The sequence below is a fragment of the Vipera berus genome, assembly GCF_964194415.1.
Source record: "Vipera berus genome assembly, chromosome: 6".
Classification (NCBI taxonomy): Eukaryota; Metazoa; Chordata; class Lepidosauria; order Squamata; family Viperidae; genus Vipera; species Vipera berus.
The window spans coordinates 92005269-92025859 of NC_138208.1; the positions used below are offsets into that span (position 1 = coordinate 92005269).

The 20591-nt window shown below is 57.3% G+C and overlaps 1 protein-coding gene across 1 annotated transcript in view; it reads right to left on the bottom strand.

Moving 5' to 3' along the window:
* Positions 1-8134: 8134 nt before the first annotated feature.
* Positions 8135-20591, bottom strand: part of MAPK8IP2 (mitogen-activated protein kinase 8 interacting protein 2) — a gene marked incomplete at its 5' end in the record, with an annotated part of 28986 nt that continues 16529 nt past the window's right edge. Inside the window, 9 exons of the mRNA XM_081330306.1 lie at positions 8135-8423; positions 9167-9265; positions 9480-9550; positions 10325-10444; positions 11967-12076; positions 12614-12786; positions 13402-13477; positions 14088-16289; positions 17098-17212. Coding sequence (XP_081186432.1) covers positions 8351-8423; positions 9167-9265; positions 9480-9550; positions 10325-10444; positions 11967-12076; positions 12614-12786; positions 13402-13477; positions 14088-16289; positions 17098-17212 — 3039 coding nt within the window. The 3' untranslated portion in view covers positions 8135-8350. The remainder of the gene's footprint in view (positions 8424-9166; positions 9266-9479; positions 9551-10324; positions 10445-11966; positions 12077-12613; positions 12787-13401; positions 13478-14087; positions 16290-17097; positions 17213-20591) is intronic.

Consider the following 20591-nt stretch of genomic DNA (forward strand, 5'->3'; position numbering starts at 1 on the left):
CCAGCCCTGGACCCCCTGGCCCTGCCCCACCAGGACCCAGCAGGGCCAGGAGGAGGAGACCAGGAGAGGCACCCCGTGGAGAGCAGGCGCTGCCGTCTGGAGGACCGCTGCCGTGCCCTGGCGCGCGAGTGAGCGAGCGGGACTGATGTCGCATGGATCGAAGCATGCTTGGGGCGCAAAGCGAGGCGAAGGGTGGATCCGGCAGCTGCTGCTTTGCCAGCCTTCGTGGGGAGGGGGGAGGCCTCGTTTGGCTTTGGGGTGCGGAACACGTCGAAGGGGGTCTCTTAATCTCTCTGCATTTCTGTGGGTTTGGGGACCCCAAGGAGAGGATGCCCAACACAGGATCCCACCCACCTCTCTGTCCTAGCCACTCCTTTTTGCATCTTTTTAATCAGCTATATATTTGAAAAGGGGGGAAAAGAACAAATACCTATATATCTATATCTATAGCCACCTTGTTTAGTTACGGTTGACTGAAGCTCTGTCTTGCTGGGGGGGGAGGAGGGGGGGCCTGGGGGCTCCTTCCTGCAATGCTTGTGGGAGTTTTTAGTGACGGAATGAATGTGGCGGGGGGGGGGGGGGAAAGAGAGAATCTTTTAAAAGTTCCTTTTAGATGTTCTGGATTTTAAAGATTTGGGGAGGAAGCAACACAAAAAAAGGCAACATTGCACTGGCTTCTCGGGAACGTGTGAAGTCTTCCATTCTTGCTGGACGGGCCCTGACCAGAGTAGCTGCTTCCCCCCTTCGACACACACACACACACACACACACACAATCAAAATGGTCTTCTCCTTGCCCAAGAGCAGAGAATTGCAGACTGGAAGGAACCTTTAGCCTTCCCCCCACCCCCACCCCTCTGGCCAGGGAGCCCAAGCCGCGGAGCTGCTGCACCCAAAACCATCACAGAGGGCAGGGGTCCCCAACACTTTGCAGAGCCCGGGGAAGGAACGGCAGTCCTGAGGGGTTGCCAGCTGGGGGCAGTCTCGGGTCCCCCCTGGTCTGTCCCCATCCTGGGCTTTTCCTTCAGAGGCCAAAGAGCTGAGCTCTGGTCACCCGTGGCCTCCCTGCCCTCAACCTTCTGCTCCTGGGGGGGGGGCGGTTCGCTCCCTATAGCCCTGGCCTAAAATCGGAGGAGACCCGGCGGTACCTGAGCCCATTTTTATTCTGAAGATATAACCTTAAGATAAGAATGGGTCCAAAGGTGCCGCCGGAGCCTCCCGGATCTCTGTGGCTACCCCAAAACGGAGCGGCTGTTTTCCCGCCCCACCATCCAGCCTGGACGTGGCTGCCCAGCCATCCCAGAGCAGAGCGCCTCAACCTAGATGCGACTGGGGGGGACGGGGGAGGCTGAGCCAGGCTGTGCTTGGAAGGAGCCCCCTCCCCCCCCCCTTGTGGCCACTCCCCAGACCCAGAGGGGTCGCAGGCCTGGGACTCTGGAACAGGCTGTGGGAAAGAGACGGGCACCAGATACCTCCAAGGGTCAGACCAAGAGCCTCCGTCTAGGGCAGCCTGGCCAGTTCCTTTGCAGGGTCACTAAATTTTCTGGTGCTAGAGGGAAGAAGAGGGGGACCCTCACTCACCCTCATAGATGCCTGGCCTTTGCCAGCTTCCCCCTCCCCCATTTTTAACAAATCTCCAACAGAAACCTCCTTCCTGCCAAGGACTCCTCCAAACTTCTCTGTAGAAGGGCAGGGGGGCTGGCAAGTGCACGGCTTCTTTCCCCAAGGGGGCTGCCAGCTTGAAGGCCCAAGAAAAACCCGGCAGGGGGCCATTTTAGCCTGGGGGGGCTGCTCTCTTCTTGCCGTGCCAGGCCTCCCCGATCCATTGACCTGCAATGCCCAGAAGTCACCAGACCTGTCTGCAATTCCTCTCATCCCTCCCCCCATTCTCCCAGAATTGATCCCCCTTAGGGAAGTGAGAGAGGAGGGGCCAGGCCCCTCCCTGGACAGGCATCCTCCATGGTGGCACTACCCAATTTTAGATCTTCCCAGTCGCAGGAGAAAAACCAGCCATGTTCCAATTCCAAAATTTGAAGGCCCATTTTAAAGCAATGAACGTCACCCACAAACTCGGTGATAAAGCAGTTTTAAACGAAGCAAATGCAGGGGCAACCCCACATCTGGTGCTCTCCAACCGTGTCAGGCTGCAATTCCCATCATCCCCAGTTACTGTGGTGTGTTGGGGACAGCTTCTCAGAAAGCAAACCCCACTGGGGACCTTGTGCGCCCTCCATCAGCTGCGCACGCCCAGCCCTTGGCACCTTTTGCAGAACAAGAGTTAAAAGGACCCCCTAAGGTCTTCTAGTCCAACCCGCTGCTCAAGCAGGGGAGCCTCTACCGTTTCAGACAAGCGGCTGTCAGTCTCTTCTTAAAAAGTCCTTTTGTCCCACTTTTACAAAGTGGGCCAGGAAAGGCCCTTTTCCGGGGGGGGGGTGTCTCCTGGCCAGAACGAGGGCCAGGACCCTGGAAGCATCTCCGGGCCCTTTGAAGGGGCCCCTCTGGGTCCTTCCTTCTGGGCTGCCTCCTGGCTTCACGATTGACCCGCCTTTCTGCCCCTCCCATCTTTAAGGATTGCTCTGTGGGCCCAACCCCACAAACTGGCTCCCCCCTCCGGGAGAGCCCCTCGGGTGGGGAAGGGCGTGTAGCTGCCCCCAAGAGCAGATGCCAAAGAAGGAAAAAGCAAATATCAAAGATAGGCAAGATCAAACCGGGTCCTCATAAATAACAGCCAATCCCACCTGGATTTCAAAAGGTTTTTTTAAGCTTTCTGCCCCTCTCCGGAGAGTGGGGGTCTCTGACCCTCCTCTTTGGGGGGGGGTCTCGGAGGCCCAAAGAAACATGTAACCTTCCCCCTCCCTGATTCTTCTGGAACTGCCGGCATTGGCTCGTTGGGGCTGCGGTGGGCAGAAAGCGAGGGTCCCCCCCCCTCAAGCTCTGCCCCGGAATGGCCCTTAGCCCCCCCCCCGTTTTCTTCCCAAGGCCAGGGAGGTATATCAGGCTGCCCAAGACCCGTGCCCACGTGAGGCAGGCGCTTTCTCCGCTCCACGATCCGTGGATTCGGTGTCTCCGTCCCTTGCGCAGCTGTTTCTGGGACCAGAGGAGACGCGTCTGCCCGCCCGCCTGCCCGGCCTCCTCCCCGCGGAGGCCCGAAGACTGCAGACCCCTCTTTGTCTCCCCCCCCCCCTCGTCTGCAGGAAGTTCGCTTCGGGACTGGGGAAGCTGGAGGCCTCCTTTTGATCGGGGAACCCCCTCCCCGGCGCTTGGCTCCCCTCCCCCCGAGGGGCGCAGGATATGCTTTTGCTCTCCTGCCAGTCAAGGAGGTCCACGCAGCCCCCCCTCGCCTGTGGGGGGCCGACCAGCCCCTCCCGCTAAGCAGCTGCAGCCGTAACTGTGTTCGCAAACACTGCGTGACGCCCCCAGTGCGCCCCGGAGGCCTCGGCTGACCGGAGCGGGGCCACCACGGCTAAGTCCCGACGGCAGGCATCCCACGAGGGACCGCGGAGCCCGGCCCACTCCTGATGCTGAGGCGCCCCCTTGGGCCCTTTGGCTGTGCTGGGCCAGGCGAAGGCAAGTGCAGCCTGAGACCCCCGACCTCCCAAGGGCCGGCTTTGGCAAGGAACCGCTCGAGCCTCTTCCTCTGAGACAGAATCCCTCCTCTCCCCCCGCCCCCCCCCCCAAACAAAGGCCAGGGCTCGAAATACAGGCGGAAGCCCAACCCCTGCTTTCCTCAAAGCCAGCCCCCCACTTTGGGGGGCCCCTCTCCCGTAATGGGTGGGGGGCCACGGACTGTGCAGAGAGGCCGCCTAACCTTGGTGGACCGCCGTGCGCGGAGGGTTGTGTGCAAAGACGCCTCGCGGCACCCCGAGAGAAACGCAGCTCGTGTTTCTAATTCCCCGCGGGGAGACGCTCCCCTCTTCGCGAGCCCCTCGTCTTTCAGACGGAGGCTCCGTCCGTGCAGCGGGCTGGGGGCGGAACGGGCTGCGCTGACGGGGGCGGGAAGCCCCTCCCCAGCCGAGCCGAGAGCCCAGCGGCGCCAGGAAGCGTCCCCGGAGCAGGGTCGCCCCCTGGGCCGGACCCGGAGGGCTCCCTGCCGGCCTGCAGAGAGAGGATTGGAAGCCCGACGTGCTCGGAGGGCACCAGGTTGGGGAAGGTTGTCCTCCAGGGAAACGGCCAATGTACTCTTGTGCCGGGTAGGGTGGAAACAACCCCTTGGACACCCCCCCCGGCTTTCCCAAATACGAAAAATAGCCCCGCTTGATGTCCCGCAGCTCGCTGGGGGGGGGGTCTCCAGCAGGCGAGGACCTTCCCAGTCGCTCCCCCGAAGGGCCGAAGCAGACCAGGCCGACCCACCCACTGGGTCCCCAGCAAGAGGCAGGGAAGGTCCCCACTTTGATCTGGTACCTCGATCCTTAAACGTAAATTCAAAGAATTGGCTGCACAGAGCAGGGAAGGGGCCGCTGCCACTCTCCAGAGGAGAAGCAGCCACCGTTGAGGGCACAGCCACGGCAGTCCACGGAAAAGCCACAGCATCCTCTTCCTTGTGGTTCAGCTTTGCAAGGGGACCGGACCTCCAGCGCAAGAAGGGGAGGCAGCAGGGAAGAAGGCCTGGGCTGCCTGTCCGGCCAGCTGCTGGCTCACCCCTTTGTGAAAACGCTCGACTCCTTCCCCCGCAGCACCCCAGACCCCAGTGCGAGTCACACCCCGCTCGGCACCCTCCCTTGTCCGCTTCTGCCTTCGCTTCCCTGGCTGCCACAGGAGGCGGGGTGATGGCCGCCCTCCTCTCCTGCCGCGCTTAAACTGGCTGCTTGGCAAGAAGGACCCGCTTGTGCCCCTCTCGGCGTCCCTGGCCTTGGCATCCAGGCCGCCGACCCTCCCCAGCTGGAGCGAAGCACGCCGCTCGCATGCGCCGGCTTGCCCGTCCCTGGTTCAGATCTCACCCACTTGGCCTCCGCCCGTCCTCTAGGTCCTCCCAGCAAACCTCTTCCTCCATTCCCAAAGCCATCCCAGAGAAGGCCGGCGGGGCTCCTGGGAGGGGGGAGTCCTCCTGAGACCCTCCCCACCAGGCGTGAGCCTCAGCTGCCCCGGAGCATGACTTCTCAATGACTTTTGTTACCTGCTGGATAAAGTTGGGTCACGAGGTTTTGCTTTGGGATTTTCTTAGGGTTGCTGGTTTTTCGTCGGGGTCTTCATGCAGTCCTTTAATTCCCCATTTGCCTCTCCGGGCTTTGGAAACAGGCAGGGACCTCTGTCCCCCCCCCCCCAAAGGGCCAGGAGCTCCAGCAGTTGCTGCCTGGAGGGGCCAGAAACGCAGGGCTCCCAGCTCTGCGTCCCAGGACAAAACGCACACGGACGAGGCTTGCGGTCTCCACCCCCATCTGTCCCCACCTCATGCCCCCCCTCTGCTGCTCCCCCCCCTTGGTTTGGCTGAAGGTTTATTAATTGACAGGGTCAGTTTGACATCACCCCTTATTTTATACCGATTTCCTGAGGAAGTCCATCTGCAGAATAAGGGAGGCCTGGCCAACTCCCCTCCTGACCCGATGTTGTGATAATGCCCCCCTCACTACACACAGAGATCTATGTTTCTTATATTATTATTATTATTACTACTATTATTATTATTATGTAATAAATTTATAAGAAATCACTGGGCTGTTGTTTGGTTATTGGCACTATTTAGAGGTGGGCTTCTAAGTAAGAACGGTCCTTAACTCCGATTGTTGAGAAAGGGATATTTTACTATAATAAGTAAATTACAGTAGCGCAGAGCCAGGACTGAGAGTTTACACCAGACTTTCCCCAGTTAACTTTCCCCCCTTGGGCCCTTCCCGTTGGGTCCCTCTCCTTGCCCAATCGGGTTCACAAGAGACGTTTTTGGAAAGGGCCACTCTGCACGGTGGCCTCCCTCACCCAAAGAAGCGACCTGGAAGGCTGCACGTGTGTGTGTGCGTGCGTGTGCGTGTGTTCTGACACTTCGGTTCCCCTTTTCCCTCTGGCCCACCCGGCTTCCTTCCCCCCCCCCCCAGGGTCCATGGCAGGCTGGCAGAGAGGGGGCAGTTTTGACAGGAGGGATTCAATGCTGTGGCGGTACAGATAGTTCTCAACTTACATCCACTGGTTTAGTGACCGTTCAAAGTTGCCAAAGCAGTGTAAAAATTAACTTATGACCGGTTCTCACACTTATGACCGTGGAGCATCCCCAAGGTCACATGGCCAAGTTCAGGCATTTGGTAACCAGCATGTACTTACGACGGTTGCAGCGTCCTGGGTGTGTGTGTGTGTCACACGATTGCCATTTGTGGCTTCCGGCAACTAACAATTGCAGAGATTTGTTTTAAGTTGTGGCAAAAAGATCATAAAACTGGGTGTGACTCACTTCACAACTGCCTTGCTTAATGACGACCTACTTGCAGCCATAAGGTGGAGGCCACCTGCATGGGTATCCATGCTTTGCCCTGCACAGCTGCAGTTCAAAGGCACTGCTAAGCCAGGGCCGTGGGGAGCCAGCCAGTGCGCGCCTGCTGAGCTGCGCGTTGGGACTCTCGGCACAGCCGGGCCCAGGCCATGGTGCCGTCCCCGTGTCCTCCCCCTCCCCCCCATTTCCACCACTCTGACCTGGGAGACCTCGTGCCTGGCCGTTCCCAGACATGCCAGAGGAGGCCGGCTTCTGCCATCTGGCCATTTGGGGTCATTCAGAAGCCCCCTAGGCTGGCCTGTTGAAGGAGTGTCCAGCCCCCTGCACAGGCAGGAGACCCTACGCCATTTCAGACAGGTGGCCGTCCTGTCTCTCCTTCAAAACGTCACAACTTCTGGAGGCAACTTTGGTTCCACCGGTTAATCGTTCTCACTGTCAGGAAACTTCTTAATTCCCAGTTGGATTTCTCCTGGATTATTTTCCATTGTTTATGGGCCTGCCCTCAGGTGCTTTGGAAAATAGGCTGAAACACCGCCCCCCCTTCTTTGCGGCAGCCCCTCAAATAGTGGAAGACTGCTGTCCTGTGTCCTCCCCCCCCCCCCGGTCCTTCTTTTCTCGAGACGGGCCCTACCCAGCTCCTGCGTCTCTGTTCTTCGTATGTTTTTCTCTCCAGGCCACATGTATGCACGGCCGGCACGCGCAGGAGCTCACCCCAAATGCCCCAATCACACAGCCACGGGGTGACACCAAGCATATATTTTATTGAAAGTCCAACTCATGACGAGGCAGTGAGTAGGGAGGGGCCCTATTCAGGTTTGTACAATTCGCTGCTCCTGGTGGGTGAAGTTACAGATAAATATCGTTACGTGAACAGACAGCGGTGGGCACTAATCGCTCAGCCCGGACTGAGCCGAGGCAGGCGGGCTGGCAAGCGGATGCGTTCACCAGGCACAGCAGGATTGAGCAAGGGGGGGGGTGGCGGAGAAGAGAGGCGGGGAGGGGGTCTGCCGAGAGGCCTGCAGCCAGGCTGACCCTCTACCAGTGTCCTGGGTTCAGCCAACAAAACTAGCGTAGGGCTCCTTGGTTCTCTGCAAATGGTGATGAGTGAAATAGTCCTGCAATGTTGCTCACCTCCTCTCCCCCCACCACCAGAAGTGGAGCCCTCCCCCCCAAAACAGGTGGACCCCCATTTCCCCACTTCCGCCAAGGAGCTGCGTGCAGAATTGCCCTCTGAGCTCCCAGCTGCCATGCAGCATGCGGGGTGCTATCTTGCACTCCCCCCAACTCAGCTGTGGGGGGGGTCAGTCCTGTGGTAAGTGATGGGGGGAGGTGTGTGCACACATACAGCCCCTCTTCCTGAAAAACCGACTTACTGGAGGGGAGGGGGAGCCAGAGCAGCGAGGCCAAGCAGAGCAGGGAGGTGGGGAGCAGAATGGGGGAGGCACACAGTGCCCTTGCCCTCCCCCACAAGGAGGAATGAAGGGTGGTTGGCAGGTGGGAGCCCTTTCCCCAAACAAGCCTTCTCTGAGGGAGGAGCCATCTCCGCTTGCCCGTCCCCCCCCCTCCCAGCCTTCCTTCCAGCCCAAACAAAGGACCTCATACAAAGGCCATCATTCTTGGGAAGCCCCCCCCCAAAAAAAACAAGCAGGAAAGCTATTGCTTCTCAGGGTCCTAACGGGTCCTACAGCCCCCCCCCATTTCCTCCCTGCGAAGCGCCCTCTGGCTGCCCCCTGGCCACGCTGGGGGGTGGGGGGCTGGGGGATAATTGGGGAAAGGGGAGAGAGGGAGGAAAGAGAGGGCAAGATGCCCACCAGACCACCTGGGCCCCCCAAGCCCCCAGTGCTGGGTCCCACTCGTGCAGGGAAGTCGTGGGCCCGTCTCTCTCTGGAGGGGCGTGAAACCTGGGGGCGGAGGGGGCTACCCTCCAGCTCACGTCCTACTCCAGGTAAATGTCTTCTGTGGGGCAAGCAAACTCAAGATGCTCCTGGTAGTATTCCTGAAAGGCGCGGCTACAAAGAGGAGGAAGAGCTGAGTTAGTACCCCTGGTCAGTGGGGGAGGAGGCCACGTATGCCTGCCCTCCCCCACTTAGCTAGGAACCCCCCAAGAGAAAGGGGAGAGCGCACAGGCACGCCCACCTCCAGGCTCCCCTAATCCCCCCTTTCTTTCAAGGAGACCAAACTCCCCCCACCAACACTGAGAGGGGGAACTGCAGCTTGGCGCAATATGTCCACAGGACCCACGGAGGGCCTCCCCACGGCACCCGCTTTCACCCGCGCCAGGGATGCCCCTTGCGGTCGTGCCTAGCTCAGGCCAGGTCCCAGCAGTGCCCCAAGGCGAGGGGGGCTGCCCTTGTGCCCTAGGAGGGGCTGCTGCTGCTGCTACTATCCAGACCCCTGCCTGGGGGATCTCTCTGCATGCCCAAGATGCCCGGGACCCCACCTCACCTCTCTACAGGGCACAGCCACATCCTGATGCGCCTTCGCCCAGCCCACCCCCACTGGCTCCCCCAGCAAAGGAGGGGAAGGGGCAGGATTGCCGCTCAGCCGTCTGCCCCCTGAGACTGGAGGCCGCTGGGCCCCTGGCACTTGGTCCGGCCACTTAGGGTCCGTCGTGCCAATCAGGCTCCTCCCAGCCCGAAGGGTTGCTCTGCCCCACGGAGGGGGGGTGCCAGCTGCTCTTTGGGCCACTCTGCCTTCTTGGGTTGCACCAACGTTGCCGCAGCAGGGCCTCCTCCCCCCCGCCCCCACTTACCCGACACACTCGGCCACGGGCCGCATGGACTCCTGCGAAACGAAGACGTGGCAGGCAAAACGGCTGAGAAAGGGGTGCTTGGTGATGAACCCAAAATAGCTGCAAGGGAAGACCAGCCGCAGGTGAGGCCGAGCAGGCAGGGCGGCTGCCAAGGGTGGGGCCCCAGACCCACAAGAGGGCTCCAGTGGCCCATTTGCAAAGAGAGCTGCCCCCCCCCCGCACACACTGGTGCACTTCCCTCTCGGGGGGGGAACCTGCCAATTCAGCACGTGCCCTCCCAAGCGGGCACCCCTTCCGAGAAGGAGCCACTCACCAGCTATTGCGAGGGTGGCAGCCGCAGAAGGAGACGTTCTTCATCTGGAAGAAATGGCTGCAGCGCTCCAACTAGGAGGGAGGCAGCGAGTATTAGGCTAGTAAAGGACTTTTAAGGTAAACGATGCCTCAGAGTCACTTGAAAAGCCAGACGTCGGAAACTTGACATCAGCCGTGCCAGCCGCCCCTGACCAGCCCTGAGCAGCCGGGCCTTTCCAGAGTCGCTGACCTGGCCCTCGTGCCCACTCAGAGGCCCTGTGCCCCTGCCATCCGTGGAGTTGGGCACGGACATTAGGGGCCCCACCAGCATTACAGCCGGTCAGTCTTGTGCCCCAAAGCCTTTAAAATGGTGCCCAGGATAGTTCTGGGCACAGCCCTGCCTCTGCCCCTGGCATCTCTGGGGCAAAGAGGTGGCAGAGGGGGGGAATCCAGGCCATCTGTGGGGAGGGCAAAGAGCAGCTGGTGGCTACCCCCCCCAAAGGTTTTCCCCTCCTCTCCAGGCAGCTGGCCTAGGCCTGGCCAGGGGCAAGGTGACGGGCATCACCCTAAGTCTGATCCTGCCCTCCCACCGGCCGGAGCACAATGGCTGCACCCTCCTGGCCTCAGTCCAGGCCGTCCCGCAGCCCGCTTCACCTGGTTAACAAGTTAACCAACATTTAGGGGTGACCGAAACAGAGTTTGCACAACACAAAAACACACACCCCGATTTCCCCAACAACTGAACTAACTCTTCCCTCTGAGCAGGTGAGCAGGAAGACAGGTAGAGCCGAGACTGCAGCTGCACGAGGTGGGACCCCCCTCCCCTTCCAGTGCCCCCCTCGCCTCCTCCCCAGGGCAGACCCTCACCTCTTCCTCCTGACTGTATTCGTTGACGGTCAGTGTGAGCTTGATGCCTTGCAGGCTGATTTCCAGGTCACAGGTGGCCGGAGGCCTCAGGTGGACGGTCAGCTTCCTCGTGGTGGCAATCTGCAGAGAGGGGCAGGCAGGGAGGGAGAGCCCTCGCAACAGGGCCACCTCAGCCTCTTCCCCAGGGGAGGCCGTGGGGCTCGGGAGAAGGGACGGCCAGCCAGGCATGCCAGAGCAGGGAGCACCCGTGTTAAGCGCCACGCCAGGGCTCCTTCTGGCACAGCCTGGATGGCGCCGTGGTTAGAAGGCGGGACTGCAGCTAATTCTGCCCACTGCCGGCTGCCAGCAGTTGGGCAGTTCGATCCTGACCGGCTCAAGGTGGACACCGCCTTCCGTCCTTCCGAGGTCGGTCAAATGAGGACCCGGATTCTGGGGGGGGGCAAGATGCTCACTCCATAAACCGCCTAGAGAAGGCTGTAAAGCCGTGTAAAGCGGTATATAAGTCTAAGGGCTACCGCTATTGGCTCAGAACATGGCGTCAACCAAGCCATCCCGTAAGCTGGAAGAAGACAATCAGCCTTAAAAAGGATGGGCAGAAATGGGAGGCCAGACGATGATTATCTACACACGAGGACTGCCAGGATCAAACACCCAGACCCGAATCTCAGAACTCGCCACGGAAACCAGGACAGCAATTAGAGAAGTTTTTGACTCTGAGATAAGCCCAGCGCCAGGAATGGGCGACTTTTAACCCAGATTTGTTTAAATTGGTGTCTGACCCAGTACAACTCCCCCCCGCTCTGTCTCTGATCTCCCGAGGAGAAACTGGGCAGCGCTCAGCCGGACCCAGAGCAACCACACCCGGTGCCAACCTTGGAAATCCAAAGCGGGTCTTGGTTGATGCTGATGCTGTGGGAACAGGCCACAAAGTTTGCCTCCTATTGTGACGGAATGCCCCCTCAGACGGCGCCCTGGAGCCCTGTAAGAACTACATCACCTCAAGGGCAGTGTTGCCCAATGGCTAAATGATCTAAATATAGGCTTAGCCAATCTAGTAACCACTTGTAGAAAATTTAATTTTATTCATAATTTTACTCATCATTTGTATTGGGCGTTTTAAAAATAATTCACCGTAATCCCGAAGGCGCTTATTCAAAAGGCAACTGGACTTTCTTGGTTTTTCCTTGCAGATATTTCACTTCTCGCCCAAGAAGCTTCTTCAGTTCTGGAGACGTTTTTCCGTCCTTCAGAACTGAAGAAGCTTCTTGAATGAGAAGCGGAACGTTTTCCAAGAAAAAAACCAAGGCAGTCCAGTTGCCTTTTGAATAAGCACCTTGGGACATCCATGACCTGGACGATTAGGAATCTCCATAGAAATTCAGTGTAATAGTGTTTTATATTTTGATACACATTTTACACGCTGTTTTTTGTGCATTTTATGCCCTAATGCTGTACTCTGTTACTCCATATGAAATAAATAAAATTTCAAAAGCTGGAAGAAGGCTGCTGGGTGGTCTGTGAACGTGGCTGTTGTGCTGCACCGACTCTTGCTTAGGGTTGTTTCGGCCCAACCGTGCAAAGGCAGCCCTGGCACAGACACACACACACACACACGCAACCCTCAGCACCCCGCAGCACTCACCTTCTGCATGGCTGCACACAAAATGCCGTTGCCCTGATGGTAGGGCACCTCCACGGAGCCCAGGAACTGCACGTTGAAGTGCTCCGCCCAGCAGGGGTTCCGCTTCAGGCCTGCGAGGAGAGCCCAGCGTCACACCTGGCTGGCCTCCTGCAGTGACGCTTCCCCCCCCCCCGGCACCCCCAGGAGGACCACACCAAAAAGGGGGATGAGTCTGGAAGAAGCCAGGACTTCTCTGGAGGGGGCTACGGGCCCCCGCTTTGTGCCTTTCCCCGCCATCTTCATCTCCTCGGGGACCTCTGGAGTATCAACTGAACGGATGGGGGATCCCCAGGCCCCCCAAGTCTTCGTCCTGCTTTGCAATGCTGCGTTTTTAGACTGCAAGGTCCTTGTGGCAGAGACCTGGGTTTCCACCTCACGTCACGTTGTGAAAGTACCAAAACTATGGATTTGGGACTTAAACAGGAGCCAGCCGTGTGCGGCGACAGCCAAAAAAGCTAATACGATCCTCGGCTATATAAACAGAGGCACAGACTAAAATCGCGTGACGTGTTAGTGCCGCTTTGTAAAATGAGGCCACTGCAAGGCCCAGCACGGGCAGCTCCAGAGGAAGGTTCTCCCCCTTCGTCCCGCCCGTCCTTGCAGCGTACCTGCCACGTCCCTGGCCTGGCTCACCACCTCGTGGGCATAGAAGGCCGGGAAAATGCCACGCTCCCCCGTGCGCATGTTGTAGCCGCGGTACCAGTAGTCGTCCTCCTCCAGCTCAACCAGGATCGGGTCGTCCACGTCCAGCTCCAGCTCGTCTTCGTGGCGAGGGATGAACCTGGAAGGGGGGTGGGATTTCACGAGAGCCGCACAACTGTAGCCCCCTGGCCCCACTTGCTCCTTCTGTGGGGCCAGCCTGCCCCCCCCCCCGCTCCTCTCTGTTCCTGGCCAACAGCCATTAACACCAGCGCTCCCCAAGGGGCTTTCTCCCAAAAGGCACCGGGGCTTTCTTGCGAGTTTTTTCTCTTGAAAACGTTTCGCTTCCCCTTCAAGAAGCTTCTTCAGTTCTAACTGAAGAACTGAAGATCTGAAGTTAGAACTGAAGAAGCTTCTTGGATGAGAACTAAAATGTTTTCAAGGGGAAAAAAACCAAGGAAGTCCAGTTGCCTTTTGACCCGGATGACGGAGAGACACTCCACTGACATTTGAGACTGACGCTCCACCCCGCATGGCGAATAAAGACCTCTTAAAGGAGACGTCAACCGCTACCAGGCCAGCCTGATGGCAGCCGAAGGTCCCGAACACCGAGGAAAGGCACCGTGCACGTGGCCAGAGGGTCCTGCCAGGCGCTGGTCAAAGGGGCTCCTGCCTTCCCCCACTGTCCCCCCCAAACTGCCTGCCCTGGATCAGTGCAGGAGGGGCACCCCAGCGTCTCTCTCTCCCCACGGCTCACCTGAAGACGGCCCGGTGGGTCTGTTCACGCTCCTCTCCGTTCACCATGCAAGAAAACAGGCCGAAGGATTCGGTGCCTGGGGGCAGAGAAGGCACAGGAGATGGGGAGGGGGGGATGGTCGCTCAAGGGAGGGGGCAGCCAGGGCGGGGGAGGACACCAACCTCCGGGAGGATAAAAACCCGTCACCCAGCTACAGCAGGAGGCAGTGGCTCAGCCAGCAAAATAAGTTGGAGGAGACAGCAAAGGTTAGAGTCTTTGGGAGCAAATAAAGTACAGGAAGTACTCGACTTATGACCACAACTGAGTCCAAATTTCTGTTGCTAAGTGAGACGGCTATTGAGTTTTCCCCCATTTTACGATCTTACAACCTTTCTTGCTTGAAGTGACTCACTGTGGTTGTTAAGTTAGTCACAAGGTTGTTAAGTGAATCTGGCTTCCCCTGGACTCTGTTTGTCAGAAGGTCACAAAAGGGGACACTGCAACCGTCATAAATATGAACCAGTTGCCAAGCCTCTGAATTTTGATCCCGTGACCACGGGGATGTTGCGACAGTTATAAGTCTGAAAAATGGTCCTAAGTCACATTTTTCAGTGACGATGTAAGTTTGAACTGCCACTAAATGAATGGCTGCAGGCGTGTCCAAAGGAACCGGGGGGGGGGAGTGGGATGCAGCGTCCGACACTTACTTGAGGAGCGGGAGGTGCTGTTGACAAAGACGTTGAGGAACTTCTTGGAGAAATGGAGGTCGGCCTCCGGGGAGGAGTCCTCCGAGGAAGAGCTGCGCCCGTCGGGGGCCACCAGCCCTTCCCCAAAGTCGCTCGCAGCATCCTCTGGGTCGGTGGCATCGCAGGCGCGGAGCAGCTCGCTGTCGTCGCTCAGCACCGAAGTGCAGCGCTTGAGGCTGACCAGCTCCAGCTGGGTGTTCTCGTCCACAACCAGGGTGTACTTGACCGAGTCGTAGGCCAGGGAGTCATCCAGCACCACGGCGGGCGGCGGGAGGGAGAGCTCCTCCGCAAAAGGGGACCCTTCCAGGCTGCCCAAGCAGGGCACACCGTCCTCCGCGGGGGAGTAGGACAAGCTGAAGCAGCGGTTGGTCTTGGCGGTGGAGACATCCAGGCCTTCCTTGGGCTCTAACCGGATGTCGTCAATCATGTCGTTGTCCTCCAAGATGCCTGAGTCCAGGTCCCCATCGATGGCACAGTCCTCCTCCTCCTCCTCCTCCTCCTCCTCCTTGCCGGGGGGCTCCCGGGGGGGCAAGGTTTTGCGGGCAACAGGGTTCACGCAGCAGCCGGAGTAGGGCCTCCCTGGGAAGACGGGCGCGATGACGTCGTTGGTGGAGCTGCTCATGAGCAAGTAGGGGCCCCTGTCCCCCGCCTGCGGCCCCTTCCCCACCGCAGGCTGGGCCTCTTCAGCCCCCTGCAGCGAGCAGCGCAGCGTCTCCATGTCCACCAGCTCGATGCTCTGCTGGGAGCAGGGCTGGGGGTCGTTCAGGCCCTCGCTGGGCAACTCCGGCTCCAGGTCAGAGGCCGGAGAAATCGTATCGGAGAGGGAGTGAGCTGCCGGGAAGCATTCGTCGGCACACTTGATGGGATAGGAGCCCTCCGAGATCATTTTGTTCACCAGGTTGCTAAGCAGCCAGGGGGAGTCTGAATCCTCGCTCAGATCCGGTTCCGACTCTGAGTCCGATTCAGAATCGTACTCGCTGTTCCCTTCCTCTTCCGCCCCGTCGCGCAGGAGCTGACGCCCCACCGGCAGGTAGAAGGACCGTCGCAGGCTCTCCAGACCGTGGTCGGGGTTGATCTCCAGCTCCAGACGGCTCGAAGGAGGCAGCTCGGCCTGCTCAACGGGCACCGAGGGGTCTTCGTAGAGCTGCTCTATTTTGAGCGGGGCCAGGCTCTCATCCGCAGGCAGCCGAGTGCCCTCCTCTTCCTTCTTGGCATCCAGCAGGAGGGCGTCCTTCAGGCCCATCACGCCCGGGGCTGCCAGGTCGGCCTCCAGGTCGGCCTCGGAGCCCGGGGAGCTGGCCTCCTCGATGGAATTGGTGAGGTGGGAGGAACGGCCGCTGCTGCTCTCGCTGCTCAGGTCCAGCTCCGTTTCGGAGATGCTGGAGATCATGTTGCTGGCCAAGCGGCTCCCACTGGATGCAAAGGCTGCCTCGATTTCCCCCTCCACATCGGAGTCAGAGCTGGGGGAGCTGAGGTCCTCGCTGTGCTGGATGCACGAGTGGAAGGCCTTGGAGGTCCGGCTGGTGAGATCGGCCTCTATGCCGGGGTCCGAGGAGGGAGACGTGGTATCGGAGGAAGCAGACGGCAGCCCTCCCAACGTGCCCTCTCCTTCGGAGCTCAGTGGGGCAGCCGCTTCTCGTACCGGGCTTGCGTGGGATGCTAAGGAACGTGACTCTCTGGGTGCACCGTCCCCAGGGCGCTTGGCAGGCTCGTCCTGAGAGACTGGGGCACGGACCCCACCCCCAGGGGATCTGTGCCCTGCTGGGTCCCCAGCCAAGCCGGCTCTCTCCTCTTTCTCCTGGCATGCCACAGCATCCCTCTGAAACTGGGCACAGTAGCTCTCTGTGGCAGGGGACCTGTGAGGGCTGCAGCTTTGGGGCTGGGAGGCCGAACTCAGGGGCGGAGGGCTGCTCTGAGCTTCAGGGGGCTTCCCAGATGCTGCGCTGGTCAAGACGGAGGGAGGCTGCAGGTTGGCGTCACCGGAGACAACGTTCATGTTATAATCCTCCCCCCCAGGGAGGCCTCTCTGCAGACCCTGGCTATTGCCTTCGGCATCAAAAAGTGGGGGCTTGCCAGGGGCCTGGGACAGAGCCGGCCCTTTGCTGCTCTGGACGTCCCTGCAGGGCCCATCCTGGAGACAGGCGTGCAAGGGAGACGGTCGCTCTGCGGAGAAAAGGCAACAGCCCCGTTTAGGCCTTGAAAAACCGAGCCACCATTTTACGTTCTTAACAAAAGTCTGGAAACTGAATCAAAGGCAGCGTCCTGATGCTATGAGAGTCGAGGGGATTTTTCCCCCCTTTTCCGACCAAAAATAAAGGAACGTGTCAGCATGATACAGTGGGAATCTCCAGCCCGTGTCTTTAATCAGAGACATCTGGTAGACGGAGACCTGAAATCTCCTTCAGTGCCCTCCCCGGAAGGCTGGAAGGGAGGAGGGAGAAGGGCAGACAGGGGTTTTGCCCCACCCCACCCCACCGATCCCCACCCCAGCTCCGGTAGAAGGCACCTGCTGAACTGGGGCTAGGCACCGTGCCTCAGCTGGGTATCTCCCTCTTGGCAAATGGGTGTGCAGCTTCAACCCCCCCCCCTTGCATTTTCCAGGCCAGAGGCCCCCCCACACACTTCTGGGGGTCTCCCAGTGGAGACACAGGAGAATTAGATCAACTGGTGGGGAAGGATTTACTCACTGTGAGCTGCTTTGTCTTTTGAAGGGAAAAAAGGTTGAAATCTTTGTTTCATGTTAAAAATGTTTGTCACACAATCGTTTGATGCTTGTTCCTCTCTCCAACAGGGGCTGTCCCAGAGAGGGGGGTTATGCCCCCCCCTGCACCAGGACTCTTTGGGAAAACTCCCCACAAGATTTGAAGGTCTACACGGAACCGGACCCAGCAGCGCACGAGGGAGGGAGCCAAGCCAAAAGCCTCCCTTGGCCTCTGGCTCTTTGGTTCTCTAGATAAATCGGGGGACTCACCTGCGTGGGAGACGGAGGAGGAGGAAGAGGAGGAGTGCAGCAGAGTCTCTTGCCACGTGGCCCGCTGCAAGGGGGGAGCCACGTTGCAGCCGCTGCTGTTGTTGTTCAAGGAGTCCTGGTCAGGGGGGGAAAAGAACAGAGCAACTCAGGGGGGCAGCGTTTAAGGGGAAAGTACCCACTTTACATCTTGCCAGCTTGGCAGGCGGCTCAGCTGTCTTCAAGGCCCCGGATCAGAACCGGGGGAGTGGCAGAACCGGGACTCCATGGAAGCTGATATTGTAAAGGGGACAACAAAGCCACCAGCGGGCATCAGCTCCTTTGCATCCCGGGGCCTGCCGAGGACGCCCAGAAGACGCCTGGAGGAAGCGGAGCCGTAACCCTTCAGGCAAGTTCCCAGCCGTTCTGCTGCCCAGACAAGGAGGCGGCACTGGATGGGCCAAGCGAAGGCACCGGACAAAAGCCCACCCCCGTTCGGACAGCGGAGAGTCCTGACCGTGACGCTGTGCCTGGTCACAGGTGTCTGATGCCCCCGGATGGAAGCGAAGGCATCAACGGGTGGGCAACAGCGGACTCCATTCCTGCTTCCAGGCTGCTCCGTGACCTTTTGCAGCACTTTTAAATGTAGAGCTTAAATCTTTGATGGACCATAATGTCATGCAATAGAGTTTCTCCAGCTTTGGGTTTTTATCTTTAGAGTAGTTCTGGTTTTGAATGACATTATGATTGTAGCCCTTAAGACTGGAATTATCCTACTAGATCAGAGGGGGGGGGGCTCCAAACTTGCAAGTCTTAAAGCTGCAAGTTCGGAGATGTTTGTGCTAGAATATTATCTACAGCAGGAGTTCTCAACCTTGGCAACTTTAAGACTTGTGGACTTCAACTCTCAGAAGTTGCCAAAGTTGAGGTCCCCTGATCTACAGAACCGACATCTAGCAGGTCACCCAAGATGATGTTCCATCGTTTTAATCTGCTGCTTCTCCGACTGCCTGTTCGATGCAGCTCTTGGACGACAAAAAGAAGGCTTGATTGACTGACCTCCTGACCCTCAGGCACCGTTGAGGGTTAGGCCAATTTTCTAAAGTCCCTCGTGGCTTGCTCCGTCCCGTCAGCACACAACGCTGTTCTTATTTCTTTGTTGGTCTAACAACTTCCACAATCTAGCGTTACATTTGGGAATTTAAGACATGTTGGTATGGCAACTGCCTTGCTTTTGCACTAATTTTATCCTTTCTTTTTTAATACCGTTTTGATCAAACAGCCGGTAATGCCTTTCCCAACTCACTGGATCCTCACCTCGCCCTTCTCGGGACGGTGCCGTTTTGATTTAGCTACAATTACGGGGCAGTCCGTCCCTCGTGACTGGGCATGTTGCCCAAATTCCTTTAGTCGGAAGTTTCCTCCTTACTCAGTGCCGATGTGGGGTTAGGAAGAAGTCGGTTTCGTGGCTTTAATTACTGGGTTCTTTTAATAATTATTTTCCCCTTTCTAACTGCTAGGTCTCCACAAAAGGCTGGGTCTTTGTAAACCAAGGGAAGTAAGGAAAACAAATGAGTAACTTCCCCCAGGCAGAAAAAGTGGGCATAAACATGTAATCAAAGGAGTTATCAAGAGAAAGACGGCCATCCACAGGAATCAATCCGTGTTCTAACCAAACCACGGCACCAAATCTGGAGAAAAAGCACAGGGTTCTCCTTGACCCATCGGAAGAGGTCAATTTACATTTCAATACCAAAAAAAGGAGACTTAACAGAAGCTGCAAACTACTGTACAACATCCTTAATTTCAAATGCTCAACCAAGGAGATTAGAGCCCTCCGTGAAAAGGGACGTAACCAGATGTTCAGGCTGGCTTTAGAAAAGACCGGGGAACGGGAGGCGTTATTGCCGATGCAGGCTGGATAATCGAGAAAGCCAAAGAATATTAAAAAAGAAGTCAGTATCTGCTTCATAAGGTTACAGAAAAGCCTTTGATTGTTTTGATCACACAGCTATGGAAAGCGCTCAGAAAAATGGGAATCCCAGGACACTTCATTGTGCTCGTGAAAAACTTATAAAGGTAAAGGTAACGGATCGTCAGTGCTAGTAAGGGGTTAAAGGTAAAGGTAAAGGTTCCCCCGCACACGCGTGCTAGTCGTTTCCGACTCTAGGGGCCGGTGCTCATCTCTGTTTCAAAGCCGAAGAGCCAGCACTTGTCCGAGGACGTCTCCGTGGTCACGTGGCCGGCATGACTGGACGCCAAAGGCGCACGGAACGCTGTTACCTTCCCACCGGAGTGGTCCCTATTTTTCTACTTGCATTTTTACGTGCTTTCGAACTGCTAGGTTGGCAGAAGCTGGGACGAGTAACAGGCGCTCACTCTGTTACGCGGCACTCGGGATTCGACCCGCCAAACTGCCGACCTTCTGATCGACAAGCTCAGCGTCCTAACCCACTGAGCCACCGCGTCCCTGAAAAACTTATATGCAGGTATAAACAGAGGCATGGAATCAAAATCACGTGACGTATTAGTACCACTTTATAAAGGCCACAGCTGGAATCCTGCATCCAGTTTTGGTCACTTCACTACAAAAAAAATGTTGAGACTTTGGGAAAAGTGCAAAGAAGAGCAACTAAGATGATTGAAGGCCTGGAGACAAAAACATGTGAGGAACGGTTGCAGGATTTGAGCATGGCCAGTCTAGAGAAAAGAAGGACTAGGGGAGTTGTGATAGCAGTATTCCAGTATTTGAGGGGCTGCCCCAAAGAGGAGGGGGTCCTCTTTATTTTCCAAAGGCCCTGAAGGCAGGACAAGAAGCAACGGATGGAAACTAATCAAGGAGAGAAGCAACCTGGAATTAAGGAGAAATTTCCTAACAGCGAGGACAATTAACCAGCGGAAGAGAAGTTGCCTCCAGAAGTTGTGGGTGTTTCATCACTGGAGGTTTTTAAGAAAAGATTGGACACCCACCTGTCTGAAATGGTTTGTGGTCTCCAGCTTGAGCAAGGGGTTGGACTAGATGACCTCCAACGTCCCTTCCAGCTCTATTCTGATTGATTGGATAGGACTAGGCATACTCTCATTACGTGTAGGTTGACAAAAACAGTTGTGTTCTAAGACTGCCTGGACCAGATGTAAATCCCTTTTTCAGTGCTGTTGTAACTCTGAATGGTGGCTAAACTAATCACTGTAAATCCAGGATTATCCTGTATCTGGATTCTCAATTTTTTCCCAGCAATTTTAGTTGTAGTTTCCATTTCTGCTAGTCCAGGATGTTTCAATCTATATTTTCTACAATAATTAAATAAGATGCTCTCAAACTCCATTCCCAGTTTTGTACCATGTTTTGCTGCAGATTCTATCTGCCTTTTGCTTTCAGCTCATGGTGCAAATTCAACAGGCAGCTCAGAGGTTTTTAAGGGTTGGCCAACATTTGTGGTAGTCTCTGTATAATCTATAATGGAAAAAATAAACCTATGAACACACACACACACACACACCCTTATTGATCTCTCCTG